Here is a 16,397-nt window from a genome sequence, read left to right as displayed (position 1 = left end):
ACAATATGCTGTCTGTGTAACCAGAAGATCTACTTTGTTGGTAAGTGTGTAGTTTTGAACAATGAAACCATTGGTCATCCCAAAGCAACCACAGAATGGGAGCAATTCCACATAATTTATTTTAAAAGTATTTGCTCCTGTTAGGTTTTCTTTCTTTCTTTTAGGGTCAGAAAGCTCAAGCCACTTTTAGAGGGCTTGTTAGGAATATCCTAGGGCTCAGACACCCAGATTAATTGCATGGGTCTTATACTTAGGTTCCCATTCTTGGTCTCATGAACTCAAACTGCATCATATTGAGGACTGGGCAGTTAGGTTTTGTTTCTACACATGCTGCCTAGATCAGCAGCAGTCACTGCTAAAAGAAAAGGCAACTCCTTGTTAATTCAGGTGAGGAAGACTTGAACCAAGAGGTAGTCAAGATCTTGGATAATCCGGCCTCTCTTGCTTGGCTCCTTTCCTTGGCATGTAAAAGCACACCAAAGAGAAGACCTGGACCTTAATTTTGACTCTCCTACCGAGAACTGTGTGGGTTGGTAAGGTACTTAAGCCTCTCGACTTCATTTTTGCCATTTTGTAAAATGAGGCTGAGGTTACTCTAAGGATTAAAATACTGTATAGTTTAGCACCCAATATGAAAATGCCCTTTCCCCATATGGTGTAAGCTTTGGGCTTAATGATAGCTATGAAAAGGCCACAGAGAAATACCCTCAGAGAATAGGCTTAAAGTTGCTGCAATCTCTAACCCCTTCTGTAACATTTACATTTTTCACCCCTGCCTGGACCCTGGACCTTGGACCCAGGAGAAAGGTATTATGTGGGAAATAGGTCTAAAGAGCTCTAGAGGATTTCTATGTTCAAGGGTACAGAATAGGGGACAAATTGAAGTAGGTATCTTAGTCTTAATGCCACTCTTACAGACTATGAAACAGAGGGGACCCAATCACTCCCATCCACCCAACTACCTCCCGACCCTCCATCTCCCTGTTTTGAGCTAACAGAATACCAAGTCTTCATTCATCTTTAAAAGTGTGGTAACTTGTTACATAAAATGTGACAACATGGTATGCAATTACTTTATGTGAAACCAACAGGAACAGTACAGCTGGCCAGGAACGCTTCAGAGCTGCATTACTTCACCAGGATCATCTGTGCTTATTTCCACCGGGGTCTGGGGGGAAAAAAAGTATGTCAGGTGGGTCTTGCCTAGTGCTTGCTAGGGTGTGGGGCTGAGATAACTGCCCTCAAGGGCAGGTAGGGGTAGCTGTGTCCCATTCTGTCTCACCTAATGCCTCCGATCCCAGTTGCCACAGGGGCTTAGCAGTGTGGGAGCTGACAAGAGGCAAAGAAAAGATGAACATCCAAGGTCTAACAGGAGGAGAGAGGAAAGAGACATCTGCCACCAGAACCGTTTTACAGACCAGTGTTTACCTGATGAGGGACAGTTAAGTGTGGGTTGCTGGTGTGGGCTAAGTGGTATAGAAGGCTGAACATATAAAGTGTCCCATGAGCATGAGACGAGGTCAGCACTGTCAGACAGCTTTGAGTCTGGGCCTGAAATATCTTTATACCTCCAGTTTTTTTGAAAGACACTGAAGAACTTAAAAAAAGTAAAGGCTCTTAGGAAAAGATGTATAAAAGATCACATGAAAGAGGGAACTCTCTCAACTCTAAGTAGATAGTGAATAACAATAGAAGTAGGTATGCTACAATAACTTTTTGAATAAAGAAGAGAGTATTTGTTTCAAAAGTTGGATTTTGATGCTTAGTTCACTTATCCCGGGGAATACATTTCAAAGTAGGAAGAGAGAACAAAGTTGAAGGCACACTTACCCCTCCTGGGGGATACTTATATCCCTTCCACATTGTTCCTGCAATGAGAAGCATCCATAAGACAACGATCATTGTGGGGCTTCTTGCTTAGCTGGTGGTGTGTGCAGGGGGAAACAGGCGGTTCTGAAAGGTGTGGTGTTCTGTTCCCTGAGTCCTGGAAACTGGGCTGTCCTCATTCAAGACCAGATGATGGATGGTCCAGCATGATAGCTCCTGGCTGAGGAGCTTCGTGGTCTAGTCTGACCTGAAGTGGCTCGCCATGGCTATTTGGTGGTCAGAGCTCAGACACCAATTGTGACATCAGCTCCTGTGACCTTGGGGATCAGAGTGAGTAGCTATGGGACAGTTGGCCAGGATGCCAGGTGTATAGAGGCTAAAGAGCCCTTAGCAGGAGGGCTCCATTCTTTAGTGACTCTGTGTGGTTAGGATCTAGCTGATATCTTATCTTTATTAACTCATCACGTGCCAAAATTTTGACTACTTGCTTTATGCAATCAGATGCAAAAAAACCATTGCTGTGAACAAAGCCAAATAAAACACACCCTGGATTAACTGGGAGGAGTGACTGGCTATGTACAGCTATAAGCAATTACTTAAATACTATTGTTAGGCTATTCAAAGAAGAAAAATCTTGCACTTTGCAAAATGGCACAGTTAAACCCTCATCATGCAGGGGAAGCCTCCTATCAACCTCCCTGAGAAGGGAAGAGAAGGAAGATGGGCTATTATGCCCATTTCATAGCTGGAGAAACCAAGGCACAGAATACTTTCAGTGGTTTGGTCAGGATCACACTGTGGCAGTGGCTCAAGCTGAACAAGTGCCCAGTGCCTCCATCTGCATCCCCACCCCACACAGGTCTTACTGTTGGGCCAATACTCTCATAGAAATTCTGGGGCAGATGGAGAAAACAAACAAACAAAAGAACCACCATCATGCCTTGCTCCTAGTATACCTGGGCCTGGGACTTGATAGATACCCATGCCTTCTGGAGAAGCTTCCCAGAAAACCTGCTCCTGTAATCGGCATATTACTAAGACTCTTAAGAGTTAAGTTTAACAATGGGAACATCTTTGAAAAAACTGGTCTGAATGAAACGGGGTGGGATTTGAGAAACCCAGGAAATGGTGTGCTAAAAGGACACGGCTACTAATGTTTCCTATCGGCAGGCTGGTCTAGTGGAATGAGTGAGAGAGGTATTAAGTCCCGAGATCTATGCTTGCAACCCAGCTTCACAAATGGGTTGGTTTGTGTGGCCCTAGGTAAGTATAGTCACCAGTAACTCTTTGTTGACTGGTTCATTATTTTGCCTAGTTGTTAAGTTAGCATTTACTAAATGCTAATTGTCAAGCTTTGCAATAAATGCTTTACATGAATTCCCAAATGTAATCCTCACAAAAACAGAAAGATACTGGAACATCTCCATTATACAGATGAAGAAACTTGAGGTTCAGAGAGATTGAACTTTCTCAAGGTCACATGGCTAGGAAGTTGCAAGGTTAGGACTTGAACTCAAATTTACACTAACTCCAGTTTCAGAGTCTGCCAAAGGGGGCATTAAAAATGCTGGTCTAATTTATTACAGAGTTTGCATGGAGAAAATAAGTTAATAGATGGAACAGTCTTTGGAAAGAATACCCATGAGGTATGGTTATTAACAAATCTTTGAACCAGGGCTTGCTGTCCTCAGCAGTACTCCCCAAATTCTTTCCCCTTCCGCAGTCTATTTTATTTTCCAGAGGAATGTAAACTTTCCATTGAGATTTCAGGGTGCCACCAAGTTCTCTTGAAAGGGAAGAATCCAGGCCAACAGACCGTCACATCCACCCACAGCTGCAGATCTTCATCCAATGTCTGGCTCCTCGGGTGTGTCTTGCTCTCCTGAACAGCCTACCTCTCTTTCCACTTCAGAGTTGGAGGCTGAGGAAGAAAGAAACTCAAAGGCAGAGCTGGCCCTACTCATTGGCACAGTAGGTGACTGCCTCTGTATGTGACTGGAAGGGCTGCTGAAAAGGTCCCACCAATGTCCACATTCCCTTTCCTCCCAGCAACCACTGATCCACTTGGCCTGAAATCCAGAAGTCAGGCACTGTCTCCACCAGACCCCTTATAAATTCCACAGTGCTTTGAAATAAGTGATGTTAAGTACCCAAGTGGAAGGGGAAAGGCTTAAAGATGTCCCAATGGGATGGGAAGTAGCCTGCGAAACTAACTGTGTTCCCACCACATCCTGACCTCTTATTAGTGGTGAGACCCCAACTATCTTTCCTGTTTGGTCAGAAACCCCAGCTGGGAGGGTTAGCCAGAGCCAGGACTGACTATGAGGGATTAACAGGCAAGGTTACTACTTACTATGAACTCTGGAAATGTGCCCATGTAACATGCAAATCCAACAAAAAGCATCCAGCCAAGTACAATCATGATAATAAGTAAAACAATTTCTAAGACACGATTGCACAGCAAAAGACTATTCACCAAGATCGTGACAAAGGAGTATGCTCATGAAACCCTCAGTTGGTAGAGGTCTCGCATGTAAGTTCCAGTCCTTAGCTCCAAAGGATCTGCAACTCCCTAGTAGAGAAGCTGGAGTCTACTAGGGCATTGTGACATCACTGATTATATGGCCCAGGCCACAACAGGTCGGAGAGACTGCCCCCAGACCAGCAGTTGAGCAGCAAACTAAGCTCTTTGAATGCGTTATCTCACAACAACAATATGAGGTAGGTACTATTATTTATCCCATTTTACTAATGAGAAAACTGAGGTTTACAGAGCCTGAGTGACCTGCACTACTAGGTCACACAGGTGATGCTCCAGATCAGGGCCCAGTTGCCTGTTAGGAAGTTGGGCTCTTTAGACTAGAGACAGGGATTGGGAAAGGTGTGTTCCTAGGTCTATGACAGCTGTGAATGAAACAAAACTGAATTCTAGGGAAATGAGAACTCTTTATTTCTGTCCTTGCAATCCCTCCCCTCCCATCTCAAGGGCTCTCTCACCACCATTTTATACCATTCTTCAATTCCTTTGGTCAGCTCCTGTCCACTGGTTCTCTTTTCTTTTCTTTTTATTATTTTTTAATAAATTTATTTATTTATTTATTTATTTTTGTGGCTGTGTTGGGTCTTCATTGCCGCGCTCGGGCTTTCTCTAGTTGCAGCGAGCGGGGGCTACTCTTTGTTGCAGTGTGCAAGCTTCTCATTGCAGTAGCTTCTCTTGTTGCGGAGCATGGGTTCTAGGCACGTGGACTTCCGTAGTTGTGGCTCATGGGCTCTAGAGCGCAGGCTCAGTAGCTGTGGTACATGGGCTTAGTTGCTCTGCGACATGTGGGATCTTCCTGGACCAGGTCCTGAACCTGTGTCCCTTGCACTGGCAGGCGGATTCTTAACCACTGAGCCACCAGGGAAGTCCTGGTTCTCTTTACTTGGCCTTCAAGAAGCCACAAGTATCCTTGTCCTCTACTCACAAAAACCTCCAACTGTTGCTGTGGCTCCCTTCTTAACTGTCCTGTTTCTTAACTGCCTTTTACGACCAAACTTCCTAAACAAGTGGTCCATACCCAAAGCCTTTCTTTCCAGTCCACGCTTTTCTTCCATGCATCACATCCTGACTTCTGCCCCCACCCCACTACTTAGATGCTCTCTTGGAGGTTACCAAAGATCTCCTTTTTGTCACGTTTAATGACCTTATCTCGATCCCTTTGACCTTCTGCACTGGTACAGTGGACCTCTCCCTCCACCAGAGTTCTTCCTACATACACATCTCCCTATTATTTTGATATTCCCTTTATTTTCATGATAAATCATTGTAAAACATGAAACTATCCAAAGATGTATAAAGAAAAACGTAATACTCTCCCCCTCTTTCTTAGCCACATGATGTAACCAGTGTTACCAGCTTAGTGTGTGTTCTTCTGCCAAAGACTTCTCTACGAGCTTGCAAATATCACTACACATATAGAGGGATACAGAGGGGTTTTTTCAGTGTTGTTTTGTTTAAGGTGATCACACTACATATGCTACTATGTAACTTGCTTTTCTCCTATAACAATACATCATGGACATCCTCCTGGGTCAATTGATAAAAAATCTAAACACATTCCTTTTTTGTTTCTAATAATAAGCTTTACTGAGGTATAAATCACATATGATAAAGCACACTCATTTTTAGTGTACAGTTGATATGTTTTTTGAAATGTGCCAATCTTGTAACTACCACCACAATCAGGATAGAAAAAATTGTGATCATCTCAAAAAGCTCCCCGTGCCACTTTGCAGTCAATCCCTTCCCCCTAAATCCCTTGGCCCCTGGCAACCACTGATCTGCTTTTGCATCTTCTAGAACTTCATATAAATGGAATCATAACCTTCTTCCACTGGCTTCTTTCACTTAGCATTAATACTTTTGAGATTCATTCATGTTGTACAAGAGTTAGTTCTTTTTTATGGAATATTATTCCATTGTATGGCTGTATCGGTTTATCAATTTACCTGTCAAAGAACATTAGAGTTGTTTCTAGTTTGGGGCTATTCTGAATAAAGATTTTGTTTTTTGAATAGAGATGTTATAAATATTTGTGTACAGTTTTTTAAGGGAATATAAGTTTTAATTTTTTAGGGTAAATCCCAGGAGGAGGATTGCTGGATCATATGAAAAGTGCCTGTTTACAAAAGACCCTGAATAGCCAAAGCAATCTTGAGAAAGAAAAACGGAGCTGGAGGAATCAGGCTCCCTGACTTCAGATTATACTACAAAGCTACAGTAATCAAGACAGTATGGTACTGGAACAGAAACAGAAATATAGATCAGTGGAACAGGATAGAAAGCCCAGAGATAAACCCACACAGATATGGTCACCTTATCTTTGATAAAGGAGGCAAGAATATACAATGGAGAAAAGACAGCCTATTCAATATGTGGTGCTGGGAAAACTGGACAGCTACATGTAAAAGAATGAAATTAGAACACTTCCTACACTATACACAAAAATAAACTCAAAATGGATTAAAGACCTAAATGTAAGGCCAGACACTATAAAACTCTTAGAGGAAAACATAGGCAGAACACTCCATGACATAAATCACAGCAAGATCCTTTTTGACCCACCTCCTAGAGAAATGGAAATAAAAACAAAAATAAACAAATGGGACCTAATGAAACTTCAAAGCTTTTGCACAGCAAAGGAAACCATAAACAAGACCAAAAGACAACCCTCAGAATGGGAGAAAATATTTGCAAACAAAGCAACTGACAAAGGATTAATCTCCAAAATTTACAAGCAGCTCATGAAGCTCAATATCAAAAAAAACAAACAACCCAATCCAAAAATGGGCAGAAGACCTAAATAGACATTTCTCCAAAGAAGATATACAGATTGCCAACAAACACATGAAAGGATGCTCAACATCACTGATCATTAGAGAAATGCAAATCAAAACTGCAATGAGGTATCACCTCACACCGGTCAGAATGGCCATCATCAAAAATCTACAAAGAATAAATGCTGGAGAGGGTGTGGAGAAAAGGGAACCCTCTTGCACTGTTGGTGGGAATGTTCATTTTTCTTCTCTTTGTGTTTCATTTTGGATAGTTTCCATTGCTGTCTTTTTCAAGTTCACTCATTTTCCCCCCTAATCTTCTAAACTTCTGTTAGTCCCATACAGTGTATTTTTAATTTGACTTTGTATTTTTCATCTCTAGAAGTTCAATTTCTTTTTTTTTTAATTCTACCTTTCATTTTTCTCCACATGGTGTTCATGTTTTCCTTTACATCCTTGGGTATATTTATGAGATTGATAATAAGCATTTTAAGGAAGTTGTCTGCAAATCTATTATCTCTATCATTTGTGGGGCTGTTTCAATGGTTGATTTTTCTCTTTGTTGTGGATGATATTTTCCTGTTTCTTTGAATGCCTGGTAACTTTTGGTTGGATGTTCAACATGGTGAATTTTACAGTGTTGAGGGCTGGATTTTGTTGTATTCTTTTTTATTTATTTATTTATTTATTTATTTATTTATTTATTTATTTATGGCAGCGTTGGGTCTTTGTTGCTGCACAGAGGCTTTCTCTAGTTGTGGCAAGTGGGGGTTACTCTTCGTAGCGGTGCGTGGGCTTCTCATTGTGGTGGCTTCTCTTGTTGCGGAGCACGGGCTCTAGGCACGCAGGCTTCAGTAGTTGTGGCATGCGGGCTCAGTAGCTGTGGCTCGCGGGCTCTAGAGTGCAGGCTCAGTAGTTGTGGCACACGAGCTTAGTTGCTCCGCGGCATGTGGGATCTTCCCGGACCAGGGCTCAAACCCATGTCCCCTGCATTGGCAGGTGGATTCCTAACCACCTCACCACCAGGGAAGCCCTGTTGTATTCTTTTTGATAGTGTTGGGTTTTCTTCTGGGATGCAATTAAGTTACCTGCAATCAGTTTGAGTGTTCTGAGGCAAGTTTTAAGCTTTGTTATGGTGGGCCAGGAGCAGCCTTTACTCTAGAGATAATCACCCCCACTACTGAGCTATGACCCTTTTAAGCGCTCTCTCTGACGCCAATGGTATTAGGTCTTTCCGATCTGTGGAATTTCCCACAACTCCCAGCCCTTCTGGGAGCTCCAAGAAATGTTTGGCCTACTGTTTCTGGGTGGTTCTCTTCCCGGTCTCATGGAATTTTACCCCATGTGTGCACAGACAGAACTCAGCTAAAGACTCACAAGGGTTCCTGTGGAGATGTCCAGAGTTCTTTCTCTGTGGAATTGCCTCTTTTCAGTACTCCATCCTGCAAATTCCTGGCACTTTGGCCTCCTTAGTACGCCACTATCTTTCTTTTCAATTCGGCTTCGTTTGGGTAACCCCTCTCTGTGCTGCAGTCTGAAAACTGCCTCTGGGCAGTAGGCAGGGGCTTTTAAAGCTCATCTCTTTTGTTTTCTTTCTTTCAAAGTTCACAGTCTGGTGCTGGCCCTTGTGCAAGATCTGAAGATAATTATTTCATATATTTTATGCAATTTTCTATTTGTTTATGGAGAGAAGACAACTCCTGTAGCAGTTGATTCTTCATAGACAGAAGCAGAAGTCTTATTTTTTTTTAATTCTTGTATAATATTCCACATGTATTTCTTCTTTCTCTCTCTCTCTTTTTTTGGCTGAGCCGCATGGCTTGTGGGATCTTAGTTCCCCGACCAGGGATTGAACCCAGGCCCCAGCAGTGAAGGCACCGAGTCCTAACCACTGGACCATCAGGGAATTCCCTCATCTTTCTCCTAATAATGGATATATCAGTCAAGATCTAGTCAGGAGATAGAAACCACACAATAATTTGAACAGAGAAAGTTCGATAAAAAGAATTATTAACTAGGAACAGGAGATTAATGGAAGAGGTAGAAAGCTCTACGTGTCACAGGAATAGCATATATAGGGAGCAGCCACCACCACTAGAGCTGAGGCAAAGCATCCAAGGAAAGAATAAACTTGAAAGAGTCTCTGACCTTCCAGGGTTGAGATCCAAAACTTGGACAAGTGGTGGTCATGACCAACCGGATGGTAGGGAAATCCAATGAGCTGCTGTAGGCCGTACCTGGTACGTAGGGCGCCACCCTCTGAGATGCTGGTGGAATCTGCTGGGAAGTCTCCATGGGGGGGCGTCTGTCAAGCTTACTGATCATTGCTGAGAATCTACCCTCTGGGGATATGCCAGTAGAATGTACTGGGAAGCCACCTTGTTGGGGGTGGTAGAACTCACTGACTGGCAGGAGCGCCACTGAAACTCAATGGAAAGCACCCTACAGAGGGGCCACTGAAACTCGACAGAGGTGAGCACTACTGGATATCCCGACTCATGCCACTGGCAGCCACATGGTAGGACCAAGAACAAAAGCACACTGGAAGGAGGAAGTCTCTTCCTCCTGCAGTATCACCCCCAGGCCCTCTATTGACAAAACTTAATATTGTGCCCACTAGCAAGGGAGAAATGCTTAAAAGGTCCAGCTCCACAATAGCAGAGCAAGCAATAAATGGTGTATTTGGAACTGAAAGGTAATGAATTAGTAACAGGCACAATGTGCATTTAGATTTTTTTCCCAGCTTTTTATCACCGTAAACAATGTTGTGATTGTCATAAACAAAATTTCTTGGACACATTTCTCTTGCACGTTGCCGATTTTTTACTTAACCAGAGAAGCAGCAAAATGACCAAAAAAAAAGTATGCCAGTTCAGACAGAGCATGAAAATTGAGAGGCGATATAAAATCCTTAGAAAAAAGAACTAGTTTAAGAAAAGAAAGATTGCAGTTTCATTTCACAAAGTCAAAGGACATTTGTGGAAGGATGGCCTGAGATGCAGCATATGCTGTCAGTCAATGAATAACAATATAAGCTCCACACATCTAAAGAGTAAATGATACTGTCTTGTTTTTTTGGTTTGTTTTTTTTTTTTTTGGCCGCACTGCACATAGCCTGTGGGACCTTAGTTTTCCGATCAGGGATTGAACCTGGGCCATGGCAGTGAAAGCACTGAGTCCCAACCACTGGACCGCCAGGGAATTCCCAATACTGTCTTCTGATGAACAAAATTTCTAAATTTTCATGAGGTCCAATCTATTTTTTTCTTTTGTTGCCTATGTCTTTGGTGTCATATCCAAGAAATCACTGCCAAATCCAATGTCATAACGCTTTTGTCCTACATTTTTTTCTAAGAGTTTTATTGTTTTAGGGCTTACATTTAGGTCATTGATCCATTTTGAGTTAATATTTGTATATGGTATTGGATAAGGATCTAACTTCATTTTTGCATATGGATATTCAGTTTTCCCAACACCATTTGCTGAGAAGACTGTGCTTTTCCACCTGAATGGTCTTGGCACTTTTGTCAAAAATAATTGATCATATATGTGAGGGTCTGTTTCTGGACTCTCTACTCCACTGGTGACATACTTAGAGTAGTCAAAATCACAAAGGCAGAAAGCAGAATGGTGCTTGCCAGGGGCTGGAGGGAGGGAAGAATGGGAAGTTATTGTTTAAAGGGTACAGAGTTTGTTTTACAAGATGAAAAGAGTTATGGGGACAGATGGTAGTGATGGCTGTAAAACGTTATGAATGTAATTAATACCACTGAACTGTATACTTAAAAATGGTTAAGATGGTAAATTGTACATTATGTGTATTTTACAATTAAAAATTTTTTTAAAGAAGTAAATGATAAGGATACATTTGTCTGATATTCAGAATACCAAGGTTTTACCCCTAAACAATGTGTCTGATAGGACCCATAACTAAGAAACCAAAGAGTGTAAACAGAGATCAGAAGCAGAGGACCAAGAAAAGCCATTCTTGTGTTTTTTCTCAAACTATAAACAAAGGTCCAGAATATACACTTTGCCCATTTCTTAGCCTGGGGACTTTTTTTCCCTTTTAATATAATTAACATCTTTGTATAATACATACATCCTGGGTACTTTTATTTCTCTAAGACAAATTCCCAAAAGTGGGGTTAAAACTGGTATGTATACTTAATTTTGCAACCTTTTCTCCCCAGAACATTGTCAGTAATACATCTCTTATTCAACAGGATCTCAGAAACAAGGAAATAGGAAATACTTCACTAAACCTCAGTTTGCTCAACAGTAAAAGTGAGGTAATAATTGATAATAATTCCATCTAGAGTTTTGTGAAGATTAACTGCAATGAAGTGCATAAAACTCTTAGCAATGACCTTCCACATGGGAATTGATAGCTACACACACACACACACACACACACACACACAAACAGGCATAGAGTGTTCCTAGTGCCTATAATTCATCCATAGTGATTAAATCAGAAGAGAATTGGTGGTTTGGATGGAAGGCTTCTTCCATAAAAGGTTCTTTCATAAAAGATGGAAGAACCCTGTTCAGGCCTTACTTCTAACTTGATAGCTTTTCCTTGATTAATGGATTTCTGATAGGATCTGTTAAATCTTAGAATCTCTGAAAGTTTCAAAGTTTCTGAGGTGTGTTAGATCTGGCTGAGGTGCTCTTAACAAGCCTCTTATCCTTCAACCGTCTCACCTCCTACCGTGCCTCCCGGCTTCCACTCTCCACTCCCCCCCCACCCCCAGTCTCTTCACAACTCATCTGTCAGACTTATTCTTTTCCAACTCAGTCAGATCGTGTCACTCCTCTGTTCAAAACCCTCCAGTGGCTTCCTCTCTCTCAGAGCAAAAGCCTAAGAAAGAAAAAAGCAGCCCCTGACATCTGGGAACTGGACTGACCAAGCTAGGTCTCAGTGTTGCTACAAGCTGACCTGGCCCTCACAGCCAGGCTCCTGTTGTCTCCTGTTGGATATAAACAATCTCAGAACACTGACATCAGACAGGGTCACTCAGATCATGATAAAATGAGACCAAACAAGCCCTCGTCATAATTTCTTCTAAGCAGAGACAAAAACAAGGTCACTGTGCAACCCAGGAAATACCCAAACATCCTCTTCTCTCTGCTAATGCGACTACTGGTTCTCTACCAATTACAGCCTTAACCTTGCTCTAGTTTACCCATCTGAGAGATAATATATATTGAGATACCCAATCATAGAATTGTCTCTGCCTTCTGACAGCACCCAATCCAAAGTAAAGCTTTGATTCCTTAAGCCCTCTCCCAAATCACCCAGAGCCCAAATCCTATAATAGGTTCTTTCCACACTCTTACTCAGCTGTCCCAGTGGTTCTCCACAGTATCTGCTCCCTTACGGGCAGGAGTAATCAACCCAACTTGTTTAAGTATGTGTGTGTTCCTGATGGTCTCTGGTGGGAGGGCACTGACAAGCCAGAGTCACAGTTGTCCCCAAAGTCTTTATAGTGGTTAGAATCACCCAGGCCTGTTAAAACAGACTGCTTGACCTGATCCCCAGAGTTTCTGATTCTGTTAAGTCTGGGGTGAGGCCTTAGAATCCGTATTTCTAACAAGTTCCAGGTGATGCTGAGGCTGCAGGTCTGGGGACCACACAGGAAGAATCACTGTCCTAAACCCTCTGTGGCTCCCCCTTATTTCTCTGAAGTAGCCTACTTCTGCTTCCTCACCTCTTCTTTGGACTCCAGCCACACTGGCCTCCCCGCGGTTTTGACTCTCCCCAAGCACACGTCTGTCTTAGGGCTCTGGATGCCCTCTAATATGGAATGCTTACTTTCTCACCTCTCAAGGAGACCTACCCTCACTTCCTTAACCTGCCTTTTAAAAATTATTCCCCACAACACTTAATTACTTCTAACATACGGTCTAATTTACTTACTATATTTATTGTTTTGCTCTCCTCCTACTAATAAAAGAATGACAGCCTTAGGACTGCTGATACTTTTGTCTATTTTGTTTACTGCAGTATCCGCAGACCTAGAAAAATATTGCAGGGGAGCAAAATTTGCCACCTTAAAATGTGTCTCTTTGGCAGGAGGGTTAACTTAGGATGCCCATTTTTAAGGCCCCCTTAACTGCCTAAAAGGATTTAGAGAGAAGGCCCGTTCCCCTTATTAAGCTGTCACCAGAGATATCTGCAAAGAATATGGGCTAGGTGTGGTGGCAGGAACTTGGCAGAGCCTAGAAATCAGAGTCTCCTAGTCTCTGCAAGGGCCAGCAAACATTTGTTTACCAAATATTTACTCTCTCTCTCCATGTGAACTGCCTTTCTCCCCTTTGAAGTCTCAAACCACAACCCCCAACATCCTCTTTTGCCATAGCTGAAGATGGTATTTAAGGTGAGGGCTTCGGCCATTAAGGCGAGTCACTCAGTTCTCCTGGGTCTCTCCCAGGTATACATGCTAGCAACTTTTGTTTGATTTTCTCCTATTATTCTGTCTGGTGTCAGTTTACTTCTTAGTCCAGCCAGAGGAAGCTAGAAGAATAGAGGAAAATTTCTTCCTCCCTGACAATATCTAGCAAGTAGCCAATGCTCAACAAAAGTTTGTTGAATAAATAAGTGCTCGTTCCAGCCTTTCACTTTCTTCTCCTAACAGAATCACAGCATTCCTACCTTTGGCTCTTCCCATAAATACAATCACCTTCCTGCCCACCCAACCTCTTGACAGTTACAATAGCCAGCTCCCAGGACTTTTTAGGCCCACTGGCTCAAACCAGGGATGCAAAGCAGGGAAGTAACTCATTCAAGGAGACCAAACAAGGCCCGCAAATTGCATCTCTTCGTCTTACTTCTCCGGATGACCTTAACCACCAATCTACCTTTTTTGTCTTCAAACTCTTTTTGTTACCTGACTTTTTCCTCTTTCGGCCACCAACGCTGTTATGCTCTGCCCCGCCCCGCCAAAGGCAACCCCTGCCCCCATGCTGCACCACCCTCACTCGGCTGTCTTATCTCCCAGTTCTGACAATTCTCCTCCTGCGTCCGTTTTCCTTTCTAGCCCCCCCGAAATTTCTCTTTTGAAGCTCCATTACCTCTTCCTTCCTAAATCCAACCACAGTTTGGGGTCTTTCTTGATCTTTCTCGATACCCTACTGAATTCATCACATCCTTCTCGAAACTCTCTCCCAGAACAGTGCCAATATCTTCTACCTCCTTTACTGCTTCTCCTCGGGTCCTTCCTATTCCTGTCTTCACCGATGTCCCCAAGTTTCCCTCCAGCAAGCTGGGTCGTGGTTCCCTTGGCGCTCACGCGTTTCTGAACGCACTCAGGGTTCGCGGAGGAGCGGTGGTGAGACTCCGGGCGGAGCCTCGCTGAGCCTGGGGCGTTGGACATCGGTGGACTTTCGAGACTGGGAAGGGGCGGGGCCTTGGACCGCTCGGGAAGTTTGATCCTCGGCAGCTTCCGTCCAGGACAGTGCGGAAGGAGAGTCCGGGCTTGGGGTCTCAGAACTGGACTCGCTGTCCTGGCTGGAGATGGAGTTCAACAGTGAGGGTCTGAGGCGACTGCTTGGCAAGGTGCGGCCAGCCCGCCGGGCAGGGGCTGGGGCGCCGGGGCTTGGGGGCGTTTCCACCCCTGGCCGGGCCACCTTCTTGGGGCGTTTTCCCGGCTTGTCATGGGGCTTGGAGCGGGGTGTGGGCTGGCCTGAAGCCGGCTACGGGGAGTGGCCGCAGGGAGGGCGCGGACCTCTCCTTCCCGAGGCCGGGTCTCTGGCTTCGCCTGCATATCCGAGATCCCCCAACCTCCACCCGCTGTGAGACCTTCTCACGCCACCAGCTTCTCTTGGTCTCAGCTTCCAGTACTCGCCAGTCCCTTTAACCACGCCTTTCTCTCTGCAGAAATGGCCTGCCCTCACCACCACCCCCCCCTTTTTTTATGACTTGCGTTGCTCATCCTTTGTAGGACTCAACTCAGATGTCACTCCCTAGAAACAGAATCACTACCTCCTTTACTTGCTTTCAGAAATATCGATTATCACATCGTGGAGTAATTATTTACATACAAACCTTACTCGGGCGGTGAACTCTGATGGCAGAGACAGTGCTGTAGTATTCCCATCACCTAGCCCTGTGCCTGACACGACGGAGTGCTGAGTAACTGTGCAGTGAATGAAAGACCTGTGTAGACTTGAGAATGAAGACAGGGTTGGAAGGCCCAGAAGAGAGCCTCGTAATGTTGAAAGGTTGAGGTGGAGGGCTGACCCGGAAGTCTGACCTGCGTTTCTCGGGCATGACTAACGCCAGTTTCTATGTTACACCAGGCTCTTAGTTCAGGCTCTCTGATTCCCCACCAGTGTACAGTCTGAGGCAACCACCTTTTTCACCAGTTTCTTAGTTAAGTGATTCATAATGCTTCTTAAAACTTCCCTATCGGAAACCGTACGTTTATGCCGTTTTTTTGTTTTGTTTTTTATGAAAAAAACTGATAAAAATTTTATTGAAGCATGAGACATGATACATTCTGAATAAAACAGTAGCAAAATGGAATGGCAGCAGTTAAATATGAATCATATACATGCACATATTTTTCTGGTTCTTTTGATTACATTTTCCTCTCACGATAAACTGCTTTCTCTTTAGTTGGGTTTGCCTGTGTCTTTCTTTGTTGGGGCAGTTTGTACACCCCTTCGAGGTTTTGAAGCCTTATGATTGAAATTGTTTATATACTTGATTTGAATGATTTTATCTACTGTGACAGGTGTGTAGGTCTTGTAGGAAGAGAAGTATCATCGTCCTTAGGATTATACCCTTTTCTGTCTCCTCTTCAGAGAACATGAAATTAAAAGAACCACTCTATCAAGTTTTTCAGTGACGGAAGTATGGTGTATTGTCCAAGGGGAAGAATTGCTAAAGCTGAGAATAGAAAAAGAACTTCATAATTTTGGTGGAACTGGAATGCAGGAAAAAGACAAAAGAGAGACAATAATTTTCTCAAGGGTGGGACCAGAATAGTTGAGGAAGGTTTTTGTTTTTGTTTTTTATCATCAGTGCATAGCATGGAGTCTGGCACTTAGGTGCTTAATAAATGTCTGTTGGATGTGTAAATTAAGGAGACCATTTAGAAACACGTTAGTCCAGCATATATTTCCAAAGTTCCTTAACCCTCGAGGTAGGCAAGTAATATAATAACTTAATACTTAAAAATAATTTTACTGCTGAAAAATTTGTGAAGTGAACAATACATTAAAATCAAGCAACTGTAAGGAGAACA

General features: G+C 43.2%; 1 protein-coding gene and 1 long non-coding RNA gene across 12 annotated transcripts in view; one reads left to right on the top strand and one right to left on the bottom strand.

Moving 5' to 3' along the window:
- Positions 1–613: 613 nt before the first annotated feature.
- LOC309667786 lies at positions 614–15,948 on the bottom strand. Of its 5 annotated transcripts, none has more exons than XR_014267943.1 (3): positions 15,194–15,948; positions 1,831–3,748; positions 614–1,168 (listed from the first exon to the last, which is right to left on the bottom strand). It is a non-coding gene; the product is annotated as an uncharacterized lncRNA (long non-coding RNA). The 5 variants fall into 5 exon arrangements; XR_014267944.1 differs by having other exon boundaries at positions 15,199–15,948; XR_014267945.1 differs by lacking the exon at positions 15,194–15,948 and adding an exon at positions 14,339–14,522 and having other exon boundaries at positions 1,831–1,868.
- The window catches only part of UEVLD (UEV and lactate/malate dehyrogenase domains), a 45,912-nt gene continuing 44,081 nt past the window's right edge, over positions 14,567–16,397 (top strand). For 2 of the 7 annotated variants that reach the window (XM_082476663.1, XM_082476661.1), the window contains exon 1: positions 14,567–14,704. In XM_082476663.1, the coding sequence (XP_082332789.1) occupies positions 14,663–14,704 (42 nt within the window). In that variant the 5' untranslated portion in view covers positions 14,567–14,662. The remainder of the gene's footprint in view (positions 14,705–16,397) is intronic. The other 5 variants (XM_082476662.1, XM_082476664.1, XM_082476660.1 and 2 more) reach the window with 3 other exon arrangements.

The sequence above is a fragment of the Balaenoptera physalus genome (assembly GCF_965194825.1).
Source record: "Balaenoptera physalus genome assembly, chromosome: 10".
Lineage (NCBI taxonomy): Eukaryota > Metazoa > Chordata > Mammalia > Artiodactyla > Balaenopteridae > Balaenoptera > Balaenoptera physalus.
The sequence above is the reverse complement of the archived record's forward strand: the minus strand, read 5'-3'. Positions and strand labels throughout refer to the sequence as shown.